The 24,779-nt window shown below is 48.6% G+C and overlaps 1 protein-coding gene across 1 annotated transcript; it reads right to left on the bottom strand.

The window, feature by feature from the left end:
- Window positions 1–4,923: 4,923 nt before the first annotated feature.
- Window positions 4,924–13,377, bottom strand: METTL27 (methyltransferase like 27). The gene is made up of 5 exons (XM_056865355.1): window positions 13,255–13,377; window positions 10,183–10,311; window positions 8,436–8,566; window positions 8,210–8,307; window positions 4,924–5,153 (listed from the first exon to the last, which is right to left on the bottom strand). The coding sequence occupies exons 1-5, from the start codon at window positions 13,375–13,377 to the stop codon at window positions 4,924–4,926; spliced, it is 711 nt and encodes a 236-aa protein (XP_056721333.1).
- Between the last annotated feature and the right edge of the window lie 11,402 nt (window positions 13,378–24,779).

Genomic DNA, 24,779 nt, shown 5'->3' with positions numbered 1-24,779 from the left:
TTCATGAAGAGATTGGAAAGAAAAATACTGCTGTCATTCGGTTTAGTATCTAGGTGCTAGGTGAAAATTAGCGCTCCATGACAAATTTCTCTCCTGAAAAGTGCTCCATGACTCAACAAGTTTGGGAAACTCTGTCTTATAACAGTTGTATAGAGCAGAATCCCAGAACTGGAATGTGCCATAAAAAGTCAACTGGATCGCACAGAGGTGTGGAATCGAAAGGCCCTTCCCATCTTGCCTTTCTCTCACTGTGTACTCTGTCGGCCGGGTGTTTTCTCTTCAGGATCTTGTATGAATGTGTGTGTGTGTGTGTCTTTTCTGCTCTTTAAAATTTTATTCGTCTTTTGAAACAGAACAAAACTAATTGACGCTGGTAATAATTAACAGGTTTTCACCACACCAGTCCGTCCGTTGCCACTTAGGAACATTCTGCCTTTCCCACCCTCCTGAAGTCACCTAATATAACATTTAGCAGGGTGATAAAAACATTCAAACACCAGTAGAGCTGTAAACACCCCTCTGCTTATTCCAGGAGGCTCCACTTTCCCTCAAGAGCCAGGGAAAATAAATGGGATCGCATCTAAGCAGTGGTGTACACTGCAATCTACCCCAGTTAGCCTATATTTCCTTTCAAAATTGCTTGCTATTTTCAGTCAAATGCATTTGGGGTACTTCTTCCCTTATATTAAGTCTTTCTTGGTGGGGCTAAAGCCGGTTCTCCCAAACAGCAGAGAAGGGGAGTGTAGACTGCACTGCAGGCTGGAGGCTCGTAAGACGGAATGGTCCATATACTAAAATAATCCCCACATGTAGAAATCTAACATGCCAAGGAAAAAAGGGCCCTGACCTGGATGGCCCAGGATAGCCCAGTCGGCCCTGGTTAGTGCTTGGATGGGAGACCACCCAGCAAGTCCAGGGTTGATCTGCAGAGGCAGGGAACAGCAAACCACCTCTGTTAGTCTCTTGCCTTGAAAAGCCTACATGGTTGCCAGCTGTGACATGACGGCACTTGACACACACACAAAGGAAAAAGGTGCTGACGGTTCTATGTAGGAGGATTTAGACAAGGATTGTGTGAATGTCAGATGTGGTAGAGTCCAGACTGAAAGTGGGCTGGATATTTAACTTGCAGAGAAAGTTCTTAGCAGGCCTCTATCCTGGAGGGCCTCTAGCAGGCAGGAGCAAGCAGCAGAAGAAGAGGAGTTGGTTTTTATACCTCGCTTTTCTCTACTGAAAGGAGTCTCAAAGCGGCTTACTATCACCTTCCCTTCCCCTCCCCAAACCAGACACCTTGCGAGATGAGTGGGGCTGAGAGTTCGGAGAGAACTGTGACTGGCCCAAGGTCACCCAGCAGGCTTCACGTGTAGGAGCAGGGAAACAAACCCAGGCCTCCACTGCTCATGTGGAGTGGGAAATCAAACCCGGTTCTCCAGATTAGAGCCCCCCCCCCCGCTCTTAACCACTACACCATGCTGGCTTTCTTTGCCAGCGCTATGGGGGCCACTCAGGCCTGGCCAACAATGCCAATAGTGGGTGCCAGCTTACCCATTGCCTCCTCTTGCACCGTGGTTGAGCCTTTGCCCTTTGTCGGCATCCATAACCCTGACTGAGCAGAGTGCCCCTTGTAGTTTTTTATTCTTGGGCCATTTTAATGTCCCACTCTGTCCCTGGTCCAGATATCGGTTTTACCCCCTGCTGTGCTGTCTGGCAGAAAAGGGCCCGTAAGAACATACGAAAGGCCATGCTGGATCAGACCCCGGTCCATTAAGTCCAGCAGCCTGTTCATACAGTGGCCAACCAGGTGCCTCTAGGAAGCCCACAAACAAGACGACCGTAGCAGCATTGTCCTGCCTGTGTTCCAAAGCACCTAATATAATAGGCATGCTCCTCTGATCCTGGACAGAATAGGCACACATCAGGACGGGTTTTCATTTTGGCTAGCAGTCATGGATAGCCTTATCCTCCATGAACATGTCCACTCCCCTCCAAGTTGGCAGCCATAAGAAAAGCCCTGCTGGATCAGACCAAGGCCCATCAAGTCCAGCAGTCTGTTCATACAGTGGCCAACCAGATGCCTCTAGGAAGCCCACAAACAAGACGACTGCAGCAGCACCATCCTGCCTGTGCTCCACAGCACCTAATATAATAGGCATGCTCCTCTGATCCTGGAGAGAATAGGTATGCATCATGACTAGTATCCATTTTGACTAGTAGCCATGAATAGCCCTCCATGAACATGTCCACTCCCCTCTAAAAGCCTTCCATTTTGGCAGCCATCACCACATTTTGGGGCAGAGAGTTCCACAATTTAACTTTGCATGGTGTGAAGAAATACTTCCTTTTATCTGTTTTGAATCTCTCACCCTCCAGCTTCAGCAGATGATCCTGCGTTCTAGTATTATGAGGGAGAGAGAGGGAGAAATAGTTCTCCCTGTCCAAAAGACCTTCCATCCAGCATCACATAGAAGGCCACACAACACTGTGCTATTCTTTAGGTCAGTGGTTCCCAACCTTTTTTTGACCAGGGACCACTAGGACTTTTTTGTTCGGTGCAGGGACCCCAAGGTTCAAAATAAAAATTCAGAGAATTTGAAAATAAACTTTAATCATAACTGTTAAACATTACACTTAGAATAATATTTGAATATATATTTTTATAATAGAGAACTTTGAATTGAAAATATTAATTTATTATGGGTTTATAACTTTGTTTCGCGGACCTTAATTTAGTTCTCGCGGACCCCTGGGGGTCCATGGACCCCTGGTTGGGAACCAGTGCTTTAGGTGGATTACATTCAGCCTCCAGGATCTAGTTTAGGGCTTGTCTGCTTGTTATTCAGCTAAGCCACGGTCGAGGGGCTGCTTCCCATCCGTGCCTTTTCTTCCTGCCCACATGTACACCAGCTGAGTCGTAAACTCGCCGGGGGAACCAGTTTGGCGACTCCAATTATGACTGCCCTCCCTCCGCAAGGCAAAGCCTTTGGCAAGGATAGTAATTTTTCTTTTCTTTTTAAAAAGTCTCAGCCACTCATTCTGGCTGCCTTTACAACGTTGGGTTTAACATCCCCACCGTTCTTTTGGTCTTATAAAGTCCATTTTCCAAATTCACTTGCACATAGAATAGACATTTTATTTACACCCCGCCCTCCCCCAAGAATCAAATAGAAATTTTATTTATACCCCGCTTTTTGTGTAGCATGGGCGATACACGACTAGAGAGATGGAGTTCAGGATACAACATCTTTATTGCAAGAAACCATACTGGCGAACTGAGAACAAAGCTCAATCGCCCTACTTTTATGCCCTCAGATAGCCCGCGCTTCCCCCCTCCCGTGCTCTAATTGGTGGGTTCAAACTGCAATCCAATAGGGGCTATCTGTTCAGGGTTTCAAATGTTCCCGCTTAACTATTAAGGTTTATTGCATACATAACACCGCCCTCCCCCAGTAAAACCGGGCTCAGGGCGGCTGACATCATAACTATACACATATAGCAATGCAACATTTAAAATGTAATTTAGAACAACGCTAATTAAATACTTTAAGAGCCCCGTGGAGCAGAGTGGTAAGCTGCAGTACCACAGTTGAAAAAGCTCTGCTCCCGACCTGAGTTCGATCCCGACGGAAGTCGGTTTCAGGTAGCTGGCTCAAGGTTGACTTAGCTTTCCCTCCTTCTGCGGTTGATAAAATGAGTATCCGGCTTGCTGGGGGTAAAGTGTAGATGACTGGGGAAGGCAGTGGCAAACCACCCCTTAAACACAGGGCGAAAACGCATGGTTGCTTTATCCTCCTTTAATCCGTTTCAGCCAGGATTCAGCCTGGATCGAACACATGCGTTTCGCCTAATGTGCGTTCGATCCTGGCTAAAACAGGGATTAAAGGAGGATAAAGCGACCATGCGTTTTCGCCCACGTAAACGCCGGGATGTGACATCACCCCATGGGTCAGTAATGCCCTGGTACTTGCACAGGGGACTATCTCAGTGTGACATGGCTGAATTGGCCATGTGAACAATATCATTAAAATATGTAAAGTAAGACTGTCAGAGATCACCTCGCTCTCCCAATGCATTTTCCCACATTTTGCCAGCGTTTTCAGACACCTGTTTTATCTCAAATTTGAAAACGCGGGGAAACGCAGGGGGAGAGCGAGGCGACCTCTGACGGTCAGAAACGGCATGCAGAATCCAAACAAAGACCTGAAGTCGTTGGAGGGGTGATGGTGAGGGAAACAGCCATGCATAAAAGACCTAGCTTGACTGCAAAAGCTCCTTCCTCCTCCTCTGCTCTCCAAGGCCTTTTATGCTACTTCGGGGCTTTGTTTTGATTATGCATGCCATTTCCAACTTTCAGAGGTCGCCGCGCTCTCCCCGCGCGTTTCCCCCGGGTCTTCTGGATGCTGTTTAGCCAGCCAAAAGAAAAGGCACTCTGCGTATGATCCAAGGGGCATTTTTTGCTTTATTATTACTTCCACATGTTCCAAAACTGAGTCCTGGTAGGAAAAAGCTATAAGGTAAGGTAAAGGTCCCCTGTGCAAGCACCGGGTCATTCCTGACCCATGGGGTGATGTCACATCCCGACGTTTCCAAGGCAGACTTTGTTTGCGGGGTGGTTTGCCAGTGCCTTCCCCACTCATCTTCCCTTTACCCCCAGCAAGCTGGGTACTCATTTCACCGACCTCGGAAGGATGGAAGGCTGAGTCAACTTTCAGCCGGCTTCCTGAAACCGACTTCCGTCGGGATCGAACTCAGGTCGTGAGTAGAGCTTTTGACTGCAGTACTGCAGCTTAACACTCTGCGCCACGGGGCTCCTAGGAAAAAGCTAAGCCCTTCAGAAATGCCAGCTCTTTCTCATTGTCACCTACTGGACCAAAGCTTTCTTGGGGGGGGGGGGTCTTGCAGCAAGCAGAGGGCTAGGGGGCTCCCTCAAAAGCCGACAGTCTGAGCCTTCCTGTACAGATAGACCACCCCAGAAATGTAGTCCGAGCCCTCCATGGCTTCCTGCTCCGACGTCGCCCTCTCCCACCGTTCGACTTCTTGCACCTTGACCTTTTCCCACAGTCCTCGCTGCTCCAGGTCATCCAGCAGCTGCTGCATCTGGCTCTTGTACCGCAAGTTGCTTCGGTTGCTCCGCGTGGTCAGGCACAGAAAGCCCCCTGTTAGGCGAGGAATTCAGAAAACATCACACTTTCCCGTACAGGAATGCAAGTTGGCGGGAGAAGGAGGCTGGCAAGAGGAACCCCGGAGCTGAACCTGGCCCCTTGCAAGTAGATGTTTGGCCTTCTGTACTGCCAAATGTCTCCTTTCCTTGTTTCTTGAGCACTGAGCGAGGGCAGCCGGGAGACTCAAGACTGCAGATCTTCCTGCTTCTCCTCTTGGCCTCTCGTCATCTTTCCGAGGTATTTGCTTGCTTGTGGGGATGGAAAGGGAGGGAGCCAGAGTGAACTGGAAGGGTACCTGTGCGATCTCCCCTCTGGGAGGGAAAGAGTTGGGGGGATGTGGGCTGAAGGCCAGCTGGCTCTTTGTGGGGGGCACTTTGCCTCTGCTCTCCACAGGCCAAACAAACACCCCGAGAGCTATGGGGAAGACGGGAGAGAATCCTGGCTAACCACGATTATTCCCTCAGCAAGACAGACCAGCCAAGGGGTGCCAAATGTAAGGCCCAGAGGCCAGATCCGGCCCCTTGAGAGCTCTTATCCGGCCTGTGAGCCTGCCAAGTAAGCCACACATCCCACTCTCCATTTGGCCTGGCGAGGCATGGCCCGGCCAAGTGACATTTGTGTTGTATCCGGCCCTTGTAACAAATGAGTTTGACACCTTTGGTCTAGCCCAACCTCCACCATTAGGGATGCCAGCTCTGGGTTGGGAAATACCTGGAGATTTGGGGGATGGAACTTAGGGAGGGCAGGGTTTGGGGAGGGGAGGGACCTCAGCAGGGTACAATGCTATACGGTCCACCCTCCAAAGCAGCTGCTTCCTTCAGGGGAACTGATCTTGATCATCTGGAGATCTATTGTAATAGCGGGAGATCTCCAGGTGCCACCTGGAGGGTGGCAACCCTACCCACCATGACCTCAGCATACCCACCCATCCATTCTGGCCCTTGTCCCTTTTCTGTCTTCGTTTCGACTATGCATGCCGTTTGTGACCATCAGAGGTCGCCTCGCTCTCCCCCTGCGTTTCCCCGCATTTCCCCCGCGTTTTCAGGGACTTGTTTTATCTCAAATTTGAAAACGCGGGCCAAACGCGGGGAAAGGCAGGGGGAGAGCGAGGCGACCTCTGCCGGTCGGAAACGGCACGCATAATCCAAACAAAGGCCCGAAACCGTCGGAGGGGTGGCGGCGAGTGGAACGGCCATGCATAAAAGACCAAGGAAAGCTTATCCAAAGAGCCGGGTGCTAACTCAGCCGGTCACCTTCCCACCTCCCAGTCAACAGCCTGCTTAGAAAAGCCTTTCAGGGCTATGGCGCCCTCTAGTGACCGCCGACACCAATTCCCGATTTTCTTGCTGGATCAGACCAAAGTGAACCCATCAAGGACAACATCTGGGTCATTCTCCTGGGCCGTTCTCCTGATCCAGATGTTCCTCCACTATTGGGATTTTGATTACCTTAACAGGATTGATAGGGTTGCCAGACTCCGGGTGGTTGAGCTGAGCTGAGATAAATATGCACAAGTACTAAAATAGTCCGGCTGAGGTAAAGATAGTACAAGGCTCTTAAATGATTGCACAAAATGTATATTGACAAGTACAAAAGTGAAAGTGTAACAAAGGAAACTTATCAGTTCTATATACGGACTCAATACAAAAAAGTAGCAGAAGCTACTCCAATGACAATACAAAAAAGTAGCAGAAGCTACTCCAATGACAACGACAATATGTACAAACACACAAGCCAGCTGTAATGAATGAAGATCAATTCACACGAATTGATCTTCATTCATTACAGCTGGCTTGTGTGTTTGTACATATTGTCGTTGTCATTGGAGTAGCTTCTGCTACTTTTTTGTATTGAGTCCGTATATAGAACTGATAAGTTTCCTTTGTTACACGTCAGCACTTTCACTTTTGTACTTGTCAATATACGTTTTGTGCAATCATTTAAGAGCCTTGTACTATCTTTACCTCAGACTCCAGGTGGTGGCTGGAGATTTCCCACTAATACAACAGATCTCCAGGCGACAGAAATCAGAGTGAATAATGTTATGATGACTATTTGAATAGTTTAATAAATTGACACGGTTGAGTATCATTGAGAAGTTGAGCCAGCGTGCTGTTTGTTTGTTTGTAACACTGTTATTCCAGCATAGGTTTACATTATTACATGGACTCCAGGTGCTGGCTGGAGATTTCCCACTATTACAACTGATCTCCAGGAGACAGAACAGTACACCTGGAGAAAATGGCTGCTTTGGAAGGTGGACTCTACGGCATTGTACCCCACTGAAGTCCGTCCCTCCCCAAACCCCGTCCTCCTTAAGCTCCGCCCCCAAAATCTCCAGATATTTCCCAGCCTGGGGCTGGCAACCCTAAGGATCGACCCTCCAGTGTAGGCTGTCAACCCCGAGGAACAGCTCTCCCTTTCTGCAGCTCAGTTCAGCGATTTGACGGCCCTTCCCGTGGTCTGCAGATCAGCCATTCGACCTGATCCAACTCCTCTTCTTCTCAAGGTGAGAGAAATGGGAAAGCAGGAAAAGGGAATTGCTCCCTGCTTTGCTTTCTGTACTTAAGGAGCACAGAGTCTTTCAGGATGTCGGGTGTAGTGTTACCCTTCCAAGAGCTACAGAAGAGAATGTACCATCTTCGACCAGTCTGGAATGGAGCCTCTGTGATCAGTGGCAGTCTACCTCAGATCACCAGCAGCTGGAGACAAACCATCTTCAACCAGTCTGGAATGCAGCCTCTGTGGTCAGAGGCAGTCTACCTCAGATCACCAGCTGCTGGAAACAAACCACCTTTAACCAGTCAGGAATGGAGCCTCTGTGGTCAGAGGCAGTCTACCTCAGAACATCAGCTGCCAGAGACAAACCACAGGCCTGGCTGACTCATGCCCTGATTGCATCTTTCTACCACTGGCCAGAGTAGGGGTTCAGTGTTGGGCAGGACGGATTTTCGGCCCACCCCAGCTCTGCCAATTGTGCCAGCAAATCCCGGTCCTCCCCTGGTCCACCCCCCCTCCAGCAATTGAGCTTGTCCTGTCAAAGCCCCTACCTGGTTTGGCGACACGAAGCAGCTCTGGGACGACACTGGTGGGCACCTGCCCTTCGCTGAGAGCCCCCACGATCAGAACGGCATCGTAGAAGCCTGAGGTGGAAGGAACGATGGTTAGCTGTGGGAGGCGGGGAGACAGTGACGGGAAGCGACCCCGAGAGAGAGCTCCCTGTCCGCTCCAGCCTCTCCCCCCACGCCCAGCTCCTTCCTGGCTGTGTTACCTGAGGATGCGGGCAAGGCTTCCTGGCCCAGCACGCACTGCTTCAGCTCCTGGTACAGCCCCTTCCGGCGTGCGCTTTCCAACATCCCTTGGCTTCCATCCAGGCCGTGGAAGCGGCAGAAGCCCTTGGCCTGCAGCTGAGAACGGGGTGCGAGTCACGTCATCCTGGCCTTGAACCATACCATCCAGCTGGCTGCCAATCCAGATGTCACATGCTGGATTAGGCACATTAGATACCCAGGAGCCAGGGGGGAGGGAGACACTGTGCCAAACAGATTGGCAGGACCAGTGGGGAGGGATCCCCACAGATAGTGGCAACAAAGCCACTGTCACTCCCAGCTTTTGCATAGCTGCAGCATTCGTTCATTCGACACTTTACACACTTTACACACACATTCAGGCTTCCTCGGGAGGTGGTGAGCTCTCCTTCCCTGGAGATTTTTAAGCAGAGGCTAGATGGCCATCTGTCAGCAATGCTGATCCTATGACCTTAGGCAGTTCATGAGAGGGGAGGGCATCTTGGCCATCTTCTGGGAATGGAGCAGGGGTCACTGGGGGTGTGAGGGGGAGGTAGTTGTGAATTTCCTGCAATGTGCAGGGGGTTGGACTAGATGACCCTGGTGGTCCCTTCCAACTCTATGATTCTATATGTATATAGACTGGCCAGGCTAGCCCAATCTCATCATATCTTGGAAGCTATGGGGTCAGCTCTGGTTAGTACTCAGATGGGAGACCACCAAGGAATACCAGGGGGGTGACGTGGAGGCAAGCAGGGGCAAACCACCTCTGAATGTCTCTTGCCTTGAAAACCCTACGGGATCGCCATTTGTCAGCTGTGACTTGACGGTACTTTCCACCACCACCAATCCAAGGACAACCATACTAGGAAGTCCTTCTTCTCTGACCCACAGAGTCAAAGAGATAGGAGAGCACGTTCAGGCATGATCAGACCACCGTGTACACATGAACACATGAAGCTGCCTTCTCCTGAATCAGACCCTTGGCCCATCAAAGTCAGTATTGTCTACTCAGACCGGCAGCAGCTCTCCAGGGTCTCAGGCAGGGGTCTTTCACATCACCTACTCTCCTGGTCCCTTTAACTAGAGATGACGGGGATTGAACCTGGGTGGGACCTTCTGCATGCTGAGCAGATGCTCTACCACTGAGCCACAGCTCCTCCCCAAGAGGGGAGCTCCTCCTTACAGTCAGTGGCTTCAAATTATAGGGAAACTAATCTCAGTGTTATAGCTAATGAGTTCATTTAAAGAACATCAATTAGAACAAACACATTCAGTGTCATAGAATCATAGAGTTGGAAGGGACCACCAGGGTCATCTAGTCCAACCCCCTGCACAATGCAGGAAATTCACAACTACCTCCCCCCAACATCCCCAGTGACCCCTAATCCATGCCCAGATAAAAGTTAAAGTTGTATTTCAGCTGTCTGATCAATCACTTGTTGAAGCCCCCCTACATTTCTGGGGAGCCCCTCCCTAAATCCCCCATGGTCCTGCCTCCATAGATAGAGGCCCCTCCCTGTGATGTCACTGGCTTCTCCCTATGATGTCATAGTAATGCCTCTGGTCCAGCTCCAGCCCCCCCCTGGGAAATTGGAAAGTCTACGCCACAGCCCCTCCCCGACTTTCGTCTGCCAAATGAGGAACGTATCAAATCGACCGTCCACACCCAGGCCTGACCAGCAGCCCAGACTAAAATGCAACCCCAGGTGAGGCTGGGCCGGGAGCCCCATTACCTCCTGGGCCACAAGCCCTGTGCCACAAGCGACATCGAGTACCAGAGCATCTGCGAGGGGTCCCTGGATCGCAGAGGCCAGACAGGAAGCCGCCAACCTGGGGGCTTGGTAGTGCAATATGGTCACGTCCTACAGGAGAAAAGCATCAGGCAATTATTTGAGCCGGAGAATTCACAACAAGCATTTTTTTTAAAGCTACTATGCTGTACGCTTAATCATGATAGTAGTTTGAGATTCAGCTCAAGGCCACCAACAGAGGTTTATGGCTATGCAGGGACATGGACTTTGCTTCCAAACTGAGCAGTCTGCATTCTTTATCATATTGCAAGTCCCAGAGCAAAGTCCGAGATCAGAAAACAGATGTTGGGCCTGTGCATCTTGGCTGAGATTGAGGCACGGTAACACCCCCCGCCCAGGTACCCAAGCAGGAAAGCCCCAGCAGCTGCCGGCACAGGGGAAAATGGGAGGACGGGAGATAAGAAGGTGAATGTTTCAAAGGATCGATGTCAGACAGGATCAAGTCACCACTGCCAGCGTGGTGTAGTGGTTAAGAGCCTGGAGATCAGTTTTAATAGCGGGAGATCTCCAGGCACCACCTGGAGGTTAAACCCAAATGTGTGTGTGTGTAAAGTGCCATCAAGTCGCAGCTGACTTATGATGACCCCTTTTGGGGTTTTCACGGCAAGAGACTAACAGAGGGGATTTGCCAGTGCCTTCTTCTGCACAGCAACCCTGGTATTCCTTGGTGGTCTCCCATCCAAATACTAACCAGGGCCGACCCTGCTTAGCTTCTGAGATCTGACGAGATCAGGCTAGCCTGGGCCATCCAGGTCAGGGCTAAACCCAAATACACACAGACAATCAATAAAATAGAAAAGCCCAATATATAATAGGAATCAAAATACAATTGTACCATATAATCAACATTAATTCTCCCAAAAATACAATCATACATATCAACAACGGTAAGTACATAAAGGTGAGTAAATACAAATCCAATCAAAAGTTCCAATACTGATATTATTGTCTTATGTTTTGTCTTATTACAGGATCAACACTCCTGGCCAGGAACCACTGTAATTCACATGAAACTAGGCTGTTTAGGCAGGAGAACTAGTATCTACCTAATGGGAGACTGTACCAACTAAGATGCTGCAGGGCATAGATGAAACACTGAGAATGACTATATGTATTTGGAGAGGAACTGATGAAGATATAAGAACAGAAATGGCCGTCTTCCTCTTCAGCCTGACAATGTGTTGAAAACAAGGAGTGTACTACTAAGTACACTGAAGTGTCCATTTTGATACGACCTGGAGGTTGGCAACCCAGAGTCCACCTTTCAAAAATGATCATTTTCTCCAGGTGAACTGATCTTTGTCGCCTGGAGATCAGTTGTAATAGTGGGAGATCTCCAGCCACCACCTGGAGGCTGGCAACCCTATATGAAGGTGATGGTTACTCCCTGTTGCGTACCCCTGGAGCATTGAGCGGTAGACTGTCTCCGAGCACAGAGGTTCCATTTAGCGCTTTATGGCCATTTATGACCGGGAGGTTTTGCCTTGGATTTGCCGCTCTCTAGATGCACATTTTCCCCATCCGAATTCTCAAAACGCTGCATGGGGGCTTAGGCCATTTATGCTTGGGAGGTTTTGCCTTGGATTTGCCACTCTTCAGATGCACGTTTCCCCAATCCAAATTCTCAAAACTCAACAATAAGCCCCGAGGCAGAGTTTTGAGAATTCGGATGAGGAAAATGTGCATTTAGAGAGAGGCAAATCCAAGGCAAAACCCACCGTGCGTATAGGGTTGCCAGGTCCCTCTTCGCCACCGGCAGGAGGTTTTTGGGGCGGAGCTTGAGGAGGGCGGAATTTGGAGGAGGGGAGGGATTTCAGTGCCATAGAGTCCAACTGCGAAAGAGGCCATTTTCTCCAGGTGAACTGATCGGCTAGAGATCAGTTGTAATAGCAGGAGATCTCCAGCTAGTACCTGGAGGTTAGTCAACCATATGCAGTCACTATGGCTAAACAGTAACATAAATCAATAACACCAATTTGAAAATAAATTCAATTAATATATAATATAATCATTTGTTACTTCACAAAGATCATATAATTCATACTTTTTCTTAATTGCAGCTTCAAAATACAAAAATCATAAAGGACTATAGAAAACAAGCAAGACAGGGATCCGGTAAAATGTCCTGTTGAAGCTGCAATTAAGAAAAAGTATGAATTATATGATCTTTGTGAAGTAACAAATGATTATATTATATATTAATTGAATTTATTTTCAAATTGGTGTTATTGATTTATGTTACTGTTTAGCCATAGTGACTGCATATGGTTGACTAACCTCCAGGTACTAGCTGGAGATCTCCTGCTATTACAACTGATCTCCAGCCGATCAGTTCACCTGGAGAAAATGGCCTCTTTCGCAATTGGACTCTATGGCACTGAAATCCCTCCCCTCCTCCAAATATATATATAATAGTTCCAAATCATAAGAAAATAATTCTTCTGCTCATCTGAGTATCTTTGTTTTCTTTTGCAGGTTTCTGTTGTCCACGCTGCACTTTTATTGACGATTCTCAGCACTCTGTGCATCCCTTCGTTGCAATACAGTAGCAGCAACTGAACGTCTACTATATTCTCAAGCTGGATCCAGCATAATGTTTCTGAAACATTGATTGTAAAGCATATGCTAGGATCTACGTAAGACGTGACTAAGAAGTCGAAAATTAGATTTATTGCAATGAAGGAATACACAGAGCGCTGAGAATCTTCAATAAACGTGCAACCTGGAGGTTGGCAACCGTGCATAAATTGTTGAGTTTTGAGAATTTGGATGGGGGAAACGTGCATCTAGAGACCGGCAAATCTAAAGCGAAACCTCCCGCGCATAAATGGCCATCGTCGATAGCTAAATACGAGACATCCCCTAGCCTAGACAAACCTCCCAAAGCTTTTTTTTTAAAAGCCAGCAGAATTGGCAGGCAGGATGGGAAAGGCACTCTGCACATGCTCTTAGCTACCGCTTCCAGGGGGCGCAGGGAGAAGCGGGGGAGGGCACCTGCTCGTACTCCGGGGCCCAGCCGTCGTAAAAGCGGAGTTGCTGCTCCGGGTCGGTTCCGCGATGCACGCCGGAGACGCGGCGCTGCACCTCGGCGAAGCTCCGGCTGCTGGAGGCGGCCATGGCGGCGGGGGACGGTCCGCTCCTGCCCCCAGCGGCCGCCCCCGGCACGGCACGGCCCTCCCGGGGAAGGCGGCTCCCTTTCCCCCGGCCTCCGCTGCGCCCGACGGATCGTCTTCCCGGGCGGGGGTTGAACGCAGACAGGGCTCGGCTTCATGGCGACCCTATGAATGAAAGTCCCCCAAAATGCCCTGTCTTTGACAGCCTTGCTCAGATCCTGCAAATTGAGGGCCGTAGCTTCCTTTGTTGAGTCCGTCCATCTCTTGTTGGGTCTTCCTCTTTCCCCCAATTTGTGTGTGTGTGTGTGTGTTAAGTGCCGTCAAGTCGCTTCCAACTCATGGCGACCCTATGAACGAAAGTCCTCCAAAATGCCCTATCTTTGACAGCCTTGCTCAGAGATCTTGCTCAGAGATGTGCGTGTGTTAAGTGCCATCAAGTCGCTTCCGACTCATGGCAACCCTATGAATGAAAGTCCTCCAAAATGCCCTATCTTTGACATCCTTGCTCAGATCCTGCAAATTGAGGGCCGTGGCTTCCTTTGTTGAGTCCGTCCATCTGTTGTTGGGTCTTCCTCTTTCCCCCAATTTGTGTGTGTGTGTGTGTGTGTGTGTTAAGTGCCGTCAAGTCGCTTCCGACTCATGGCGACTCTATGAATGAAAGTCCTCCAAAATGCCCTATCTTTGACAACCTTGTTCAGATCCTGCAAATTGAGGGCCGTGGCTTCCTTTATTGAGTCCATCCATCTCTTGTTGGGTCTTCCTCTTTCCCCCAATTTGTGTGTGTGTGTTAAGTGCCGTCAAGTCGCTTCCAACTCATGGCAACCCTATGAATGAAAGTCCTCCAAAATGCCCTATCTTTGACAGCCTTTGGTTCTTGTAGGTTATCCGGGCTGTGTAACCGTGGTCTTGGTATTTTCTTTCCATCCTTACACTTCAGAATCTTTTCTAGCTCCTTCATGGCTGCCCTTCCCAGTCTCAATCGCCTCCTGATTTCTACTGATGAAGTGGGGGCCCCTTAAACATTAGACAATACTTTAAAAATGTTAATGACCTTTTACTAGCTCGAAAATATAGTAGAAGTTCAATTGCTGTTACTGTATGCAATTAAAATTTCAATTGCACCTTTCCCCCCACTTAGGTATTTTTTGAAGATTTTATTTATTTCTTATAAAAATCAAATGATAGCCTTGTAGTTGTGGGTGGGCCCCTTTGTCTTCTGGCAACCAATATTTTTAGGCCCAGTCCGCCACTGTTCGGTCCCATCCGTTCAGTGTGAAATAAGAATATAAGAGTGCTTTGTTTTTCTGCCTTGATTCCTCTCGGCTGGAGGCGAGAGCCTGTCACTTTTTAAAAAGATGACGCTTGGCTATTTTATAGCGTTAAACACTAGGGTTGCCAACCTCCAGGTACTAATGAAGACCCTATGCTGTAAGATAACTAGTTCAATTAAAGAGACAGCACACTGCTCAAATTCAAGAAATCGTATAAATGAAACCCTATAAGTGAAACAAGACAAGCAGTCCAAATGCACAAATATGCAATACAAAAATAGCAAGACAATGGCGTTCAATAAGGAGCGCTCACGGATCCTGTGGAGACTCATGGACACTCCTGGGCTTTGCGTTTGCCCTCGTCTTGCTATTTTCGTATTGCATATTTGTGTATACGGACTGCTTGTATTGTTTCATTTATATTGTTTCATTTATATGATTTATTGAATTTGAGCCGCGTGCTGTCTCTTTAATGGAGCCTTCAGGTACTAGCTGGAGATCTCCTGCTATGTCAACTGAGCTCCAGCCAATAGAGATCAGTTCACCTGGAGAAAATGGCCACTTTGTCAATTGGACTCTATGGCATTAAAGTCCCTCCCCATCCCAAACTCGGCCCTCCTCCGTCTCCGCCCCCAAAACCTCCCGCAGGTGGCGAAGAGGGACCTGACAATCCTATTAATCACCGGCTTTCAGTTTAAAATTGACACACCTATCCCCGCCCATTAGCTTAAAGTCAGAGTCTCTTTTAATATTAAAATCCTCTTGTTAAACAAATGCATGCACAATCTTTGGGAGTTTTCAGGGCCGCCCAAAGCATGTTTTGGACAAAGGGCGGGATCTTTTAATTAAAGAAATTAATCGCATGCAACCCTCTGCATAGTCACTCCGGTCTAAGCACATTGATTTCAATGGACCTAAAATGAGAATAACTTTGCAAAGGATTGCAAGGTAATTTGCAAAAGATACAAGCCACCCCCAAGCATTAGGAAGGCGAGGCTTTAGATGAGGTTGATATGGGGGAGGGGGGGCAGGATTGAGTTTGGGCATGAAGTAGGGCTTGCCACAAGCGTCTCCAACCTCTTCCCCACTTTCCAGGACGGCGCTCCATTTTTGGCCTAATTTAAACGCTGCACAACAGGCGGCGGCTCATCTGAGCATCTTGGGAAGCCGGGATAATGGCACTGTTTCTGTTCCCATGGCAACCGGGGCGACAGGTACCAATCTCCACGGCAACGGGACAAAGGCAGAGTTTGCAGGAGAAGGAGGAGGCAGGTGCGGGTGCGTCTGCGGCCTGGGGAGGTGCCTCATAGTCGGTTGTGACGTCAGACGCTTCCTCTTCAGTGACGTCACAAAGAGGCCTGGGTCATGGAAGCTGGCCGGGCATTTCCTGCTGTGCTTGAAGGTTGCAAGCCCTGACATCGCTAGCTCTCCATAACATCCCATAAACCCACTTTCTTTGAAATTTCCCAGAGCTGGTTGGGCTCTTTAGTTGGTGACTACTAGATGCCTGGACAAAGAGGCCCTTTCCGTTCCCACCCTTTCGCAAAGGGGTAAGTGCTCTAAGAAACCTATACTGCGCCTAACACAAGGTGTGTAGCCTTCTCAATCTGAATTTTATCCTGTCTTTCCATGGTGAGATATGATAGATTCAAAAAGAGGCCCAAGCTCACCCTAAACGTGGGCTGGGATGAGGGAAAGGCAACCTGATACAATCAGAGAAGAAGAAGAAGAGTTGGTTTTTATTTGCTGACTTTCTCTGCCACTTAAGGGAGACTCAAACTGGCTTCCAATCACCTTCCCTTCCCCTGCCCACAACAGACACCCTGTGAGGTAGGTGAGGCTGAGAGAGCTCTAAGAGAGCTGTGACTAGCCCGAGGTCGCCCAGCTGGCTTCATGTGGAGGAGTAGGGAAACAAGCCCGGTTCCCCAGATTAGAGTTCACTCCAAACCACCACTCTTAACCACTATACCATGTTTAGCTCAGTAGTGTGACTGGCAGCTGCTGTGCAAGATCTCCTGGCCGGAATCTTTTCCACCCTTGGTGACATTGGCCTTTTATGTAAGGACGTTTCCCTGCTGCAGTCACCCCAGCTGACTGCTTTGGGGCTTCCTTTGGATTATGCATTACTTTTCCACCTGTCAGAGGTCGCCTCGCTCTCCCCATGCATTTTGCCCACATTTTCCAGATGCTGTTTTAGCCAGAATCTGGAAAATGTGGGGGGAAATGCGCGGGGAGAGCAAGAGGACCTCTGACAGGCAGAAAAGGCATGCAAAATCAAAAGGAAGCCCCAAAGTAGGGGACTGTGTTCAAGCAAAGTGGGTGCTTTACTACTGAGCTGCAGCTTTCCCCAAAGATGCTCACTATTCAGAAAGCACAGTAATTTCATGGAGAAATCAAGATGTGGTGGGAAGGAGCTGTGCTTCAGTGGAAGAGCCTCTGCTTTGCATGCAGAGGATCCCAGGTTCAATCCCCAGCATCTCCAAAGTAAAAAGAACAGGTTGTAGGTGATGAAAGACCTCAGCCTGAGATTGGAGAGCCGCTGCCACTCTGAGCAGACAGTACTGACCGTGATGGATTGATGGTCTGACTCAGTAGTAGAAGAAGAAGAGCCAAAGTAGGGGGAGAAGTAAGAGTAAAAGTAGGAGTATTAGAGATGGCTTGTAATGTTAGACATTAGAGCTTTGATTAATCAGAAGACTGGTAGAATAAAAGACTAAAAGGCTGATATGATTTATATACAATTTAGAATAGTTAATTATTAAGTAGAATGGATGGTATAATTCAGTATACTTGATCACTTATTGGTTTACTCATAATTGTTCACCCATCTCCTTGGAAGAAGTTTTAATCTGTAAGTGTATGTGTGTGTGTGTGTGTGTGTGTGTGCGTGTGCGTGTGTGTGTGTAAGAGAGAGAGAGAGTGAATCTGTTCTTCCTTTATTCACAGATCTCTGCAAAGGTCTCTCTGTTTCCTGGCAGTGCTGTTCCAACCCTCTCCAGGCAAGCCTTAATTCCCGATGGAGCCTGTAGCCAGTCAAGCCCTCCTAGACAACCCAGCTCCTCCTGACAAGGATCCTGATCTGGCCCCCCAGCCTCCAGCGGGTGTAGTCAGCACCCGTCGTGGGGCAGTGCAAGGCAAGCCGAGCGCCCTCTACTTGAAGCTCCTCTCCTTGCGAGTTGGGCTGGTGGGCTGGTTCTTCTGCCTCAAGAAGGTCCAGTGGGACCTGTTGCGATGGGCCCACATCTCCTTGGAGCTGGCCGCCGACGTCTTCTTCAGCTGGGTGCAGAACGCCCTCTTGGCTTCCATGATGCTTCTGCTGCTGGCTTGGAAGGTGCACAGCGGGGCCAGACTGCATGGCTGGAGGACGCTGCTGTGGAGCTTGGTGAGTGGAGGCGGAGAAGGCCTCCCCGGGCAAAGGGGAGAGGGGAGAGTGAGTGCCGGATCCAGAAGTCTTTGCTTTTGCTCCAGCCTGCTAATCGATTGAGGGAAAAGGGGTGGACAAATGTTAATCTGCTATTAAGACCTCTGTTCCCTGCCCTGGTTAAGAACATCTGGTTAAGGCCACAACAGCTCGGGTTGTCAGGTCCGTCTTTGCCACCGGCAGGAGTTTTTTTTTGGCTGGAGCCTGAGGAGGGCGGGGTTTGGAGAGGGGAGGGACTTCATAGGGTCCAATTGCCCAATTGGCCATTTTCTCCAGGTGAACTGATCTCTATCGGCTGGAGGTCAGTTGTAATAGCAGGCGATCTCCAGCAGGTACCTGGAGGTTGGCAACCCTAACACCAGCCATCCTAAGCATGCATAGTCCCAGTTTTGCTAAACCTTTCCCGTGTTGCCTCTTGCAAAGCTGTTGGTCATATTCAATCTTCCATTGTTTCTCCCAGACGGGCCAGGTCAGACATTTCCAAAGGCCCTCCCTGCTTTCCTAGATGAGTTACTGTACCTAAAAACCCTGTAAAGATACCGTGAGTAAAGTTGCCATCCTGCAGGTGGCACCTGGGGATCTACTGCTATTATAGTTGATCTCCAGGTGACCGAGATCAGTTCCCCTGGAGAAAATTTGGAGGGTGAACTCTGTGGCATTATACCTAGGCTTACCAGGTCCTGTTGGTCCATGGGCAGGAGGTTTCTTGGAGTGTGCAGTTCATGCACACGCCTAGCATGATGCGCTCGCGTGCCCGCACGCCTGCATCACGTCCGGTTTACTTGGAAGTAATGTGGACGCTCTATCAATCTTGGCCGAAACTCTATGGAAACCATAGAGTTTTGGCTGAAGTTGCTAGAGCGTCCACGTAGGCTCGTTGTGCGTGCGCGCGTGCTGGTCGGTGGGAAGGCTGGTGGATTGGCGGGATTTTACCCGCCACCACCGGGCACTTGGCAACCCTAATTATACCCTCCCCAAACCCTGCCCTCTCCAGGCTCCACCCCCAAAATCTCCAGGTATTTCCCAACCCAGAGCTAGCAACCCTAACCACATTTGGAGAATGGGCCTGGAAAGGAGGGACTTTGTTGACCACTTCCCAGTCAAAGTTGCCATCTTGCTCCTTGTGTGGATAGCCTAAATAATCCTTGTTGATCGACTGGCGTTGACATCAACTATTTTTGAGCCTGGAAACCTCATCCTGGGAATAGAACCAAGCCCTTGAAAAAAAGCCATCTTGTTCAAATGCGGGGACTGTACTTACGGGATAACCTGAGGCCAAAATTGGACCGAACTGATACATCTCACTCTGTTGCTCTCTTGGATGAAGAGCCCAAGTATACACAGGAAAACAATTGCATGAAATAGCACAAGATCACTGAAGGACCAAACAGTTTTAAAGCAAAAAAAAAAAAAAAAAAGTCATCAGAGGGGAAAATTAGGAAGAATGGAAGAAGGCAGCTTAGGCTGTTAATACACAACTCAAAAATATCCAATACACAAACTCAAAATATCCAAAACAACACATCTCCCCATCAGAAACCCATAAGCGTTAATAACAACCAGATTGTGTAATCAAATCAAAGGCAGCGATTCTTGCCTAATAATTCTCGTGAGATTTGATCACATTCCGGTAAACAATAACAGGAGACCGTAGCTTTCTAAACTATTTGGTGGAATGTCTCTCCCCTTTCCCAAAGATGTTTATACGAAGTGCACTTACTCATTAACAACGCATTGGAAACCCCGCGCAACCAAAGACAAATGGAAGTTCAACAATCCTGCTTCCAAGACTTCGCAACTCAAGCCCTAGCCAAAACAGAGAGATTCGTTATCGTACCAACGTTCACTTTGCTCACTGACCCCCTTAAATAGCCCCAGAGGAGTACTGGACCGCCATGAATCGAATCACCAATCAATCTTCCTATTATCCGATGTACATTTTTTCAGTAAGCCGGAACGTTTGCGCATTGCCCGTTCCAGGAACAAACGTACATCCGCGGCTGAACACGTTTCTGTTGACCAACCTTTCTCTTCTTCGCACAGCAACCCTTTATATGTTGTTTAGAACGTTCCCTCTCGAACTTACATCGATAAACTCATGCTCTCTTTTCATCTCTACCTCCCGGGGAGTCAGAGAAACGGATCTGAAGGTTTCGCACCCGCGTGGTGGTTCTCTGTCCGATCTACACCTACAATCCTGTCTCGGTCTTAGACATAAGATCCTGTTGAGTTGGAGGTCTGACAAGCATTTGTTTGAAATCTGTTGGCTATCTGAAAACATTACAGGAATGTTAAAACGTGTCAAATACAGCTCTCTCTTGGTACGTACTGCAGGCTTGGAATGTTGTCTGGATAAAAAAAAAATTATTTTCCTGCCTGACTTCCCTAAGTAAATTCAAAACCAACAATCCTAGGACAATTACTCCTTATCCAGGGATCAAAATGACCTAACTTGTGAGCAATCCTACAATTTGGACTGAAAATAATTGAGGTCAGCAGGGAACTCTAGGAGCCAGCTTTTGTCCCGAAATTTATCCCACACTTTTCGTAGAGTGGTTTGAATCAGGTTATTTCTCGTGGCAAGAGGGCCTTTTCTTTTTAACTACATCCATGTTGCAAGGATCACATTTACTCCCAGCTGTTCCCCTAAGCAACGAGAATTCACCCGGCCTAAAAAGAGCAGTCAAAAGTACATCATATTTAACAGTTCTGGCTAATCTCCGTATACCTTTGGTAGTTGTAATAGTTTGTTCATGGTTATATATGAATTGTCTCACCACACTGAATTATATTTAAAATTAAACAACGTTAATAAGAAGGCGATAATGTTAAATTTTATTTATTTACTTCGTTTATCATCAGCCTTTCTCACTGAGACTAACTTACTTCATTTATTATACTTCAAACTAATATACTTCATTTATTGTAGGAACTCCCAATTCTTAGGGTTGCCAACCTCCAGGTACTAGCTGGAAATCTCCTGCTATTACAATTGGTCTCCAGCCAATAGAGATCAGTTCACCTGGAGAAAATGACCGCTTTGGCCATTGGACTCTATGGCATTGAAGTCCCACCCCTCCCCAAACTCCACCCTCCTCAGGCACCGCCCCCAAAACCTCCCACCGATAGTGAAGAGGGGCCTGGCAACCCTACCAATTCTGGACAGGATAGAGTAAATATAGTTTCCTAATCTAGTCTAACCAACGAGGATGGAGGGAGATACAGGACTTGTAGGTTATCCGGGCTGTGTAACCGTGGTCTTGGTACAGCCCGGATAACCTACAAGAACCAATGAACTCTGACTGTGAAAGCCTTCGACAATATTGAGATACAGGACCTGCGTCCCGCCCTCATGGTGGCAAGGTGTAGAAGAATGTGTGTGCATGTAGAGGAGGTGGGAAAGCAGGAAGGAAGGATGTTTCCTTGAGATTAGCAACCTACCCATTGAAGGGATAGTGTTAGAGCAGTAGAGAAAGGATGCCCAGTGCCTTGACCCCTCTATCTCTTTGACTCTCTAGTCATGTCCCCCTATGAAGTCTGGGGTAAGAAATAGGGCAAAGTCCTTCACTTCTAACACTCTGAAATTTCTTGCCTAGAAAATCCTACAGGAGGGTTGCTGGCTGTGACTTGGCAGCTCTTTCTATCCCCACTGACCTTTATAACGTTCCTGCAGAATTCAGTTTTTCCACATGAACTTTAATGCTAAATTCGAGAAAATATTAGAAAAAGAAATATGAACCTTGACAATACATTATTTTTTTTATAATGTAAATTCTTTCTAGTCAAGACAATTTTAGACCATCAGAGACAGCGTCACTTGACGAGACTCCCCAAATATTGCATATCCTTAGAGTGCCATCATGTTGATCCAAACATTTATCATGGATTGAGCAGGGGCATTTACATCCCGCACTCCTAACCAAGCCGGGGGCACAAGGTATCCTACGAGAGAAATAAAAAACATAGCTGATCACAAGATTGTTGGCAGGATCTCAAAGGAGGAAATGGCCAGGCTGCCAGCAAAACCTAAATGCCTAAAACATTTCAAACAGGAAGTTCTGGACACAAAACGTAGAATAAGGGCAGGGGCTCTTGGGTTGCCAACCTCAGGGTGGTAGCTGGAGATCTCCTGCTATTACAACCGATCTCCAGGCAACGGAGATTAGTTCCCCTGCTGGAAATGGCCCCTTTGAAAGGCGGACTCTATGGCCTTATACCCCGTTGAAGTCCCTCCTCTCCCTAAACCCCGCCCTCCTCAGGCTCCACCCCCAAATCTCCAGGTATTTTCCAGCCTGGAGCTGGTAACCCTAGTGTTTAACCCTTTCCCTCCTACGCTGCTTCTCAGCTTCAAATTTTCCCTTCAAACTCTCTTCCCCCACCGCGGTTTCCAGGTTCCTCTTTGCCACCAGCGGGATGGTTTGGGGGTGGAGTCTGAGGAGGGTGGGGTTTGGGGAGGGACTTCAATGCCATGAAGTCCCATTTTCTCCAGGTGAACTGATCTCTATCGGCTGGAGATCAGTTGTAATAGCAGGAGATCGCCAGCTAGTACCTGAAGGTTGACATCCCTACCCCCCACCGACCCCACCTTTGTGCTTTCAACTTTCTCTTGCCAGGCCGCAGAGCTGCAGCACGCCTGGAGCCAATCTCTGCTGAGGGCCTGTGTCTGCAACCTGAAGAACTTTGCGGTGCGAGCGGTCTGGGCTCCGGTCTGCTGTTTCACCTGGATCACCTGCTACCTGGCCCGGGCTCTGGAAGTCGTCTTCAGGCAAGCTATGATGATGGCTGGAGAGGAGAAAGAGGAAGAAGCGGTGGCGGAAGCCTTGTCCAGATCTCTGTCTGCTCTTGTCCTTCCGTGTGAGGCACAAGATTCAAGCGGCAGTCAATAAACCATATCTTGGCTATGGCTTTTGTGTTCCTGGAGCTCAGCAGGGCTTTGAAGAGCAAGGGGGAAGGGGCTGGTTCAGAGTGGTGCCTGTTTCTCCCCCCACCTTTTGTCTCTGCCCAACCTCTAACCTCTGCCAAGGTTCACAAAGGCCCCGTCGATTCTCCATCCTTGAGAGGCAGCCTTAACCTGATGTGCTAAATGATGCAGAAGTTCACAAAATCACACAAGGTTGGAAGAGACCACAAGGGCCATCCAGTCCAACCCCCTGCCATGCAGGATCCCACAATCAAAGTGCTCCCAACAGATGGCCATCCAACCTCTGCTTAAAGACCTCCAAAGACGGGGACTCCACCCCCCCCCCCGAGGCAGTGCATTCCACCGTCGAACAGCCCTCACCGTCAGAAAGTTCTTCCTAATGTTTCGGTGGAATCGCTTTTCTCTTCGTTTAAATCCATTACTCCGTGTCCTAGTCTCTGAAGCAACAGAGAACAAGCTAGTTCCCTCATCAACATGACATCCCTTAAAATATTTAAACATGGCTATCATGTCACCCTTTAACCTTCTCTTCTCCTGACTAAACAAACCCAGCTCCTTAAGTCTCTCCTCATAGGGCATGGATTCCACACCTTTGACCACTCTGGTCGCCCTCCTCTGGACCCGCTCCAATTTGTCAACATCCTTCTTAAATTGTGGAGCCCAAAACTGGACACAGTATTCCAAGTGAGGTCTGACCAATGCAGAATACAGTGGTAGTATTACTTCCCTTGATCTAGACACAATACTCCTATTGATGCAGCCCAGAATTGCATTGGCCTTCTTAGCCGCCATAGCAAGTAACGTAGTAGGAACCCATAGCAACAGTCAGTACATGTTATACACAATAGTACAGCTCACAGTCCCTATACCTTTACCAAAGCATCTTTCTAAACCCTTTTGTTATTGAGTGGGTGCAGAGGAGAGCGACGAGGATGATCAGGGGCCTGGAGACCAAGCCCTACAAGGAAAGGCTGAGGGAGTTAGGAATGTTCAGTCTGGAGGAGAGGAAGTTGAGGGGAGACATGATTGCTCTCTTTAAGTATTTGAAGGGCTGTCACTTAGAGGAGGGCAGGGAGCTGTTCCTGTTGGCAGCAGAGAATAAAGGTAAAGGTAAAGGTTCCCTGTGCAAGCACCGGGTCATTCCTGACCCATGGGGTGACGTCACATTCCAACGTTTACTAGGCATGCTTTGTTTACGGGGTGGTTTGCCAGTGCCTTCCCCAGTCATCTTCCCTTTACCCCCAGCAAGCTGGGTCCTCATTTGACCGACCTCGGAAGGATGGAAGGCTGAGTCAACCTTGAGCCGGCTACACGGGGCTCCATCACAGAGGATAGGACTTGCAATAATGGAGATAAATTACGGGCGGAAAGGTACCAGTTGGGCATTAGAAAGATTTTTTTTTTACAGTACGAGTAATTCAGCAGTGGAATCGGCTGCCTAGGGAGGTGGTGAGCTCCTCCTCTCAGGCAGGAGCTCCCCCTCTCTGGCAGTCTTCAAGCAGCGGCTGATGAACACTTGTCAGGGATGCTCTAGGCTGATCCTGCCTTGAGCAGGAGGTTGGACTAGATGGCCTGTATGGCCCCTTCCAGCTCCGTGATTCTATGAGTGCAGCCCTCTTCCCTGTGTGAAAAAGCCCTCCTGAAAAATTCAGTTTTGCATAGTTTTCAAAGAGACAGGAGAGAGAGCCCTCCTGACCTCTCAGGCGGGCCATTTGATAAGGTGGGGGTCACAACACAAAATGCACATCTATGGGCAGTTCTTGCCTGTTTGTGGGGGGCGGGTGTCATGGCAC

The sequence above is a fragment of the Euleptes europaea genome, chromosome 19 (assembly GCF_029931775.1).
Source record: "Euleptes europaea isolate rEulEur1 chromosome 19, rEulEur1.hap1, whole genome shotgun sequence".
Taxonomy (NCBI): domain Eukaryota; kingdom Metazoa; phylum Chordata; class Lepidosauria; order Squamata; family Sphaerodactylidae; genus Euleptes; species Euleptes europaea.
This window is presented reverse-complemented; position numbering and strand designations above follow the sequence as displayed.

What these genes read in the sequence shown, in the direction of transcription:
- METTL27 (XM_056865355.1), bottom strand. Translation starts at nt 13,377, where the DNA reads ATGGCCGCCTCCAGCAGCCGGAGCTTCGCCGAGGTGCAGCGCCGCGTC. An exon ending in GGGCCCCGGAGTACGAGCAG is followed by an intron (nt 10,312 to 13,254) that starts GTGCCCTCCCCC and finishes TTTCTCCTGTAG; the next exon opens with GACGTGACCATATTGCACTA. An exon ending in CAGGAAGCCTTGCCCGCATC is followed by an intron (nt 8,308 to 8,435) that starts CTCAGGTAACAC and finishes CGTTCCTTCCAC; the next exon opens with CTCAGGCTTCTACGATGCCG.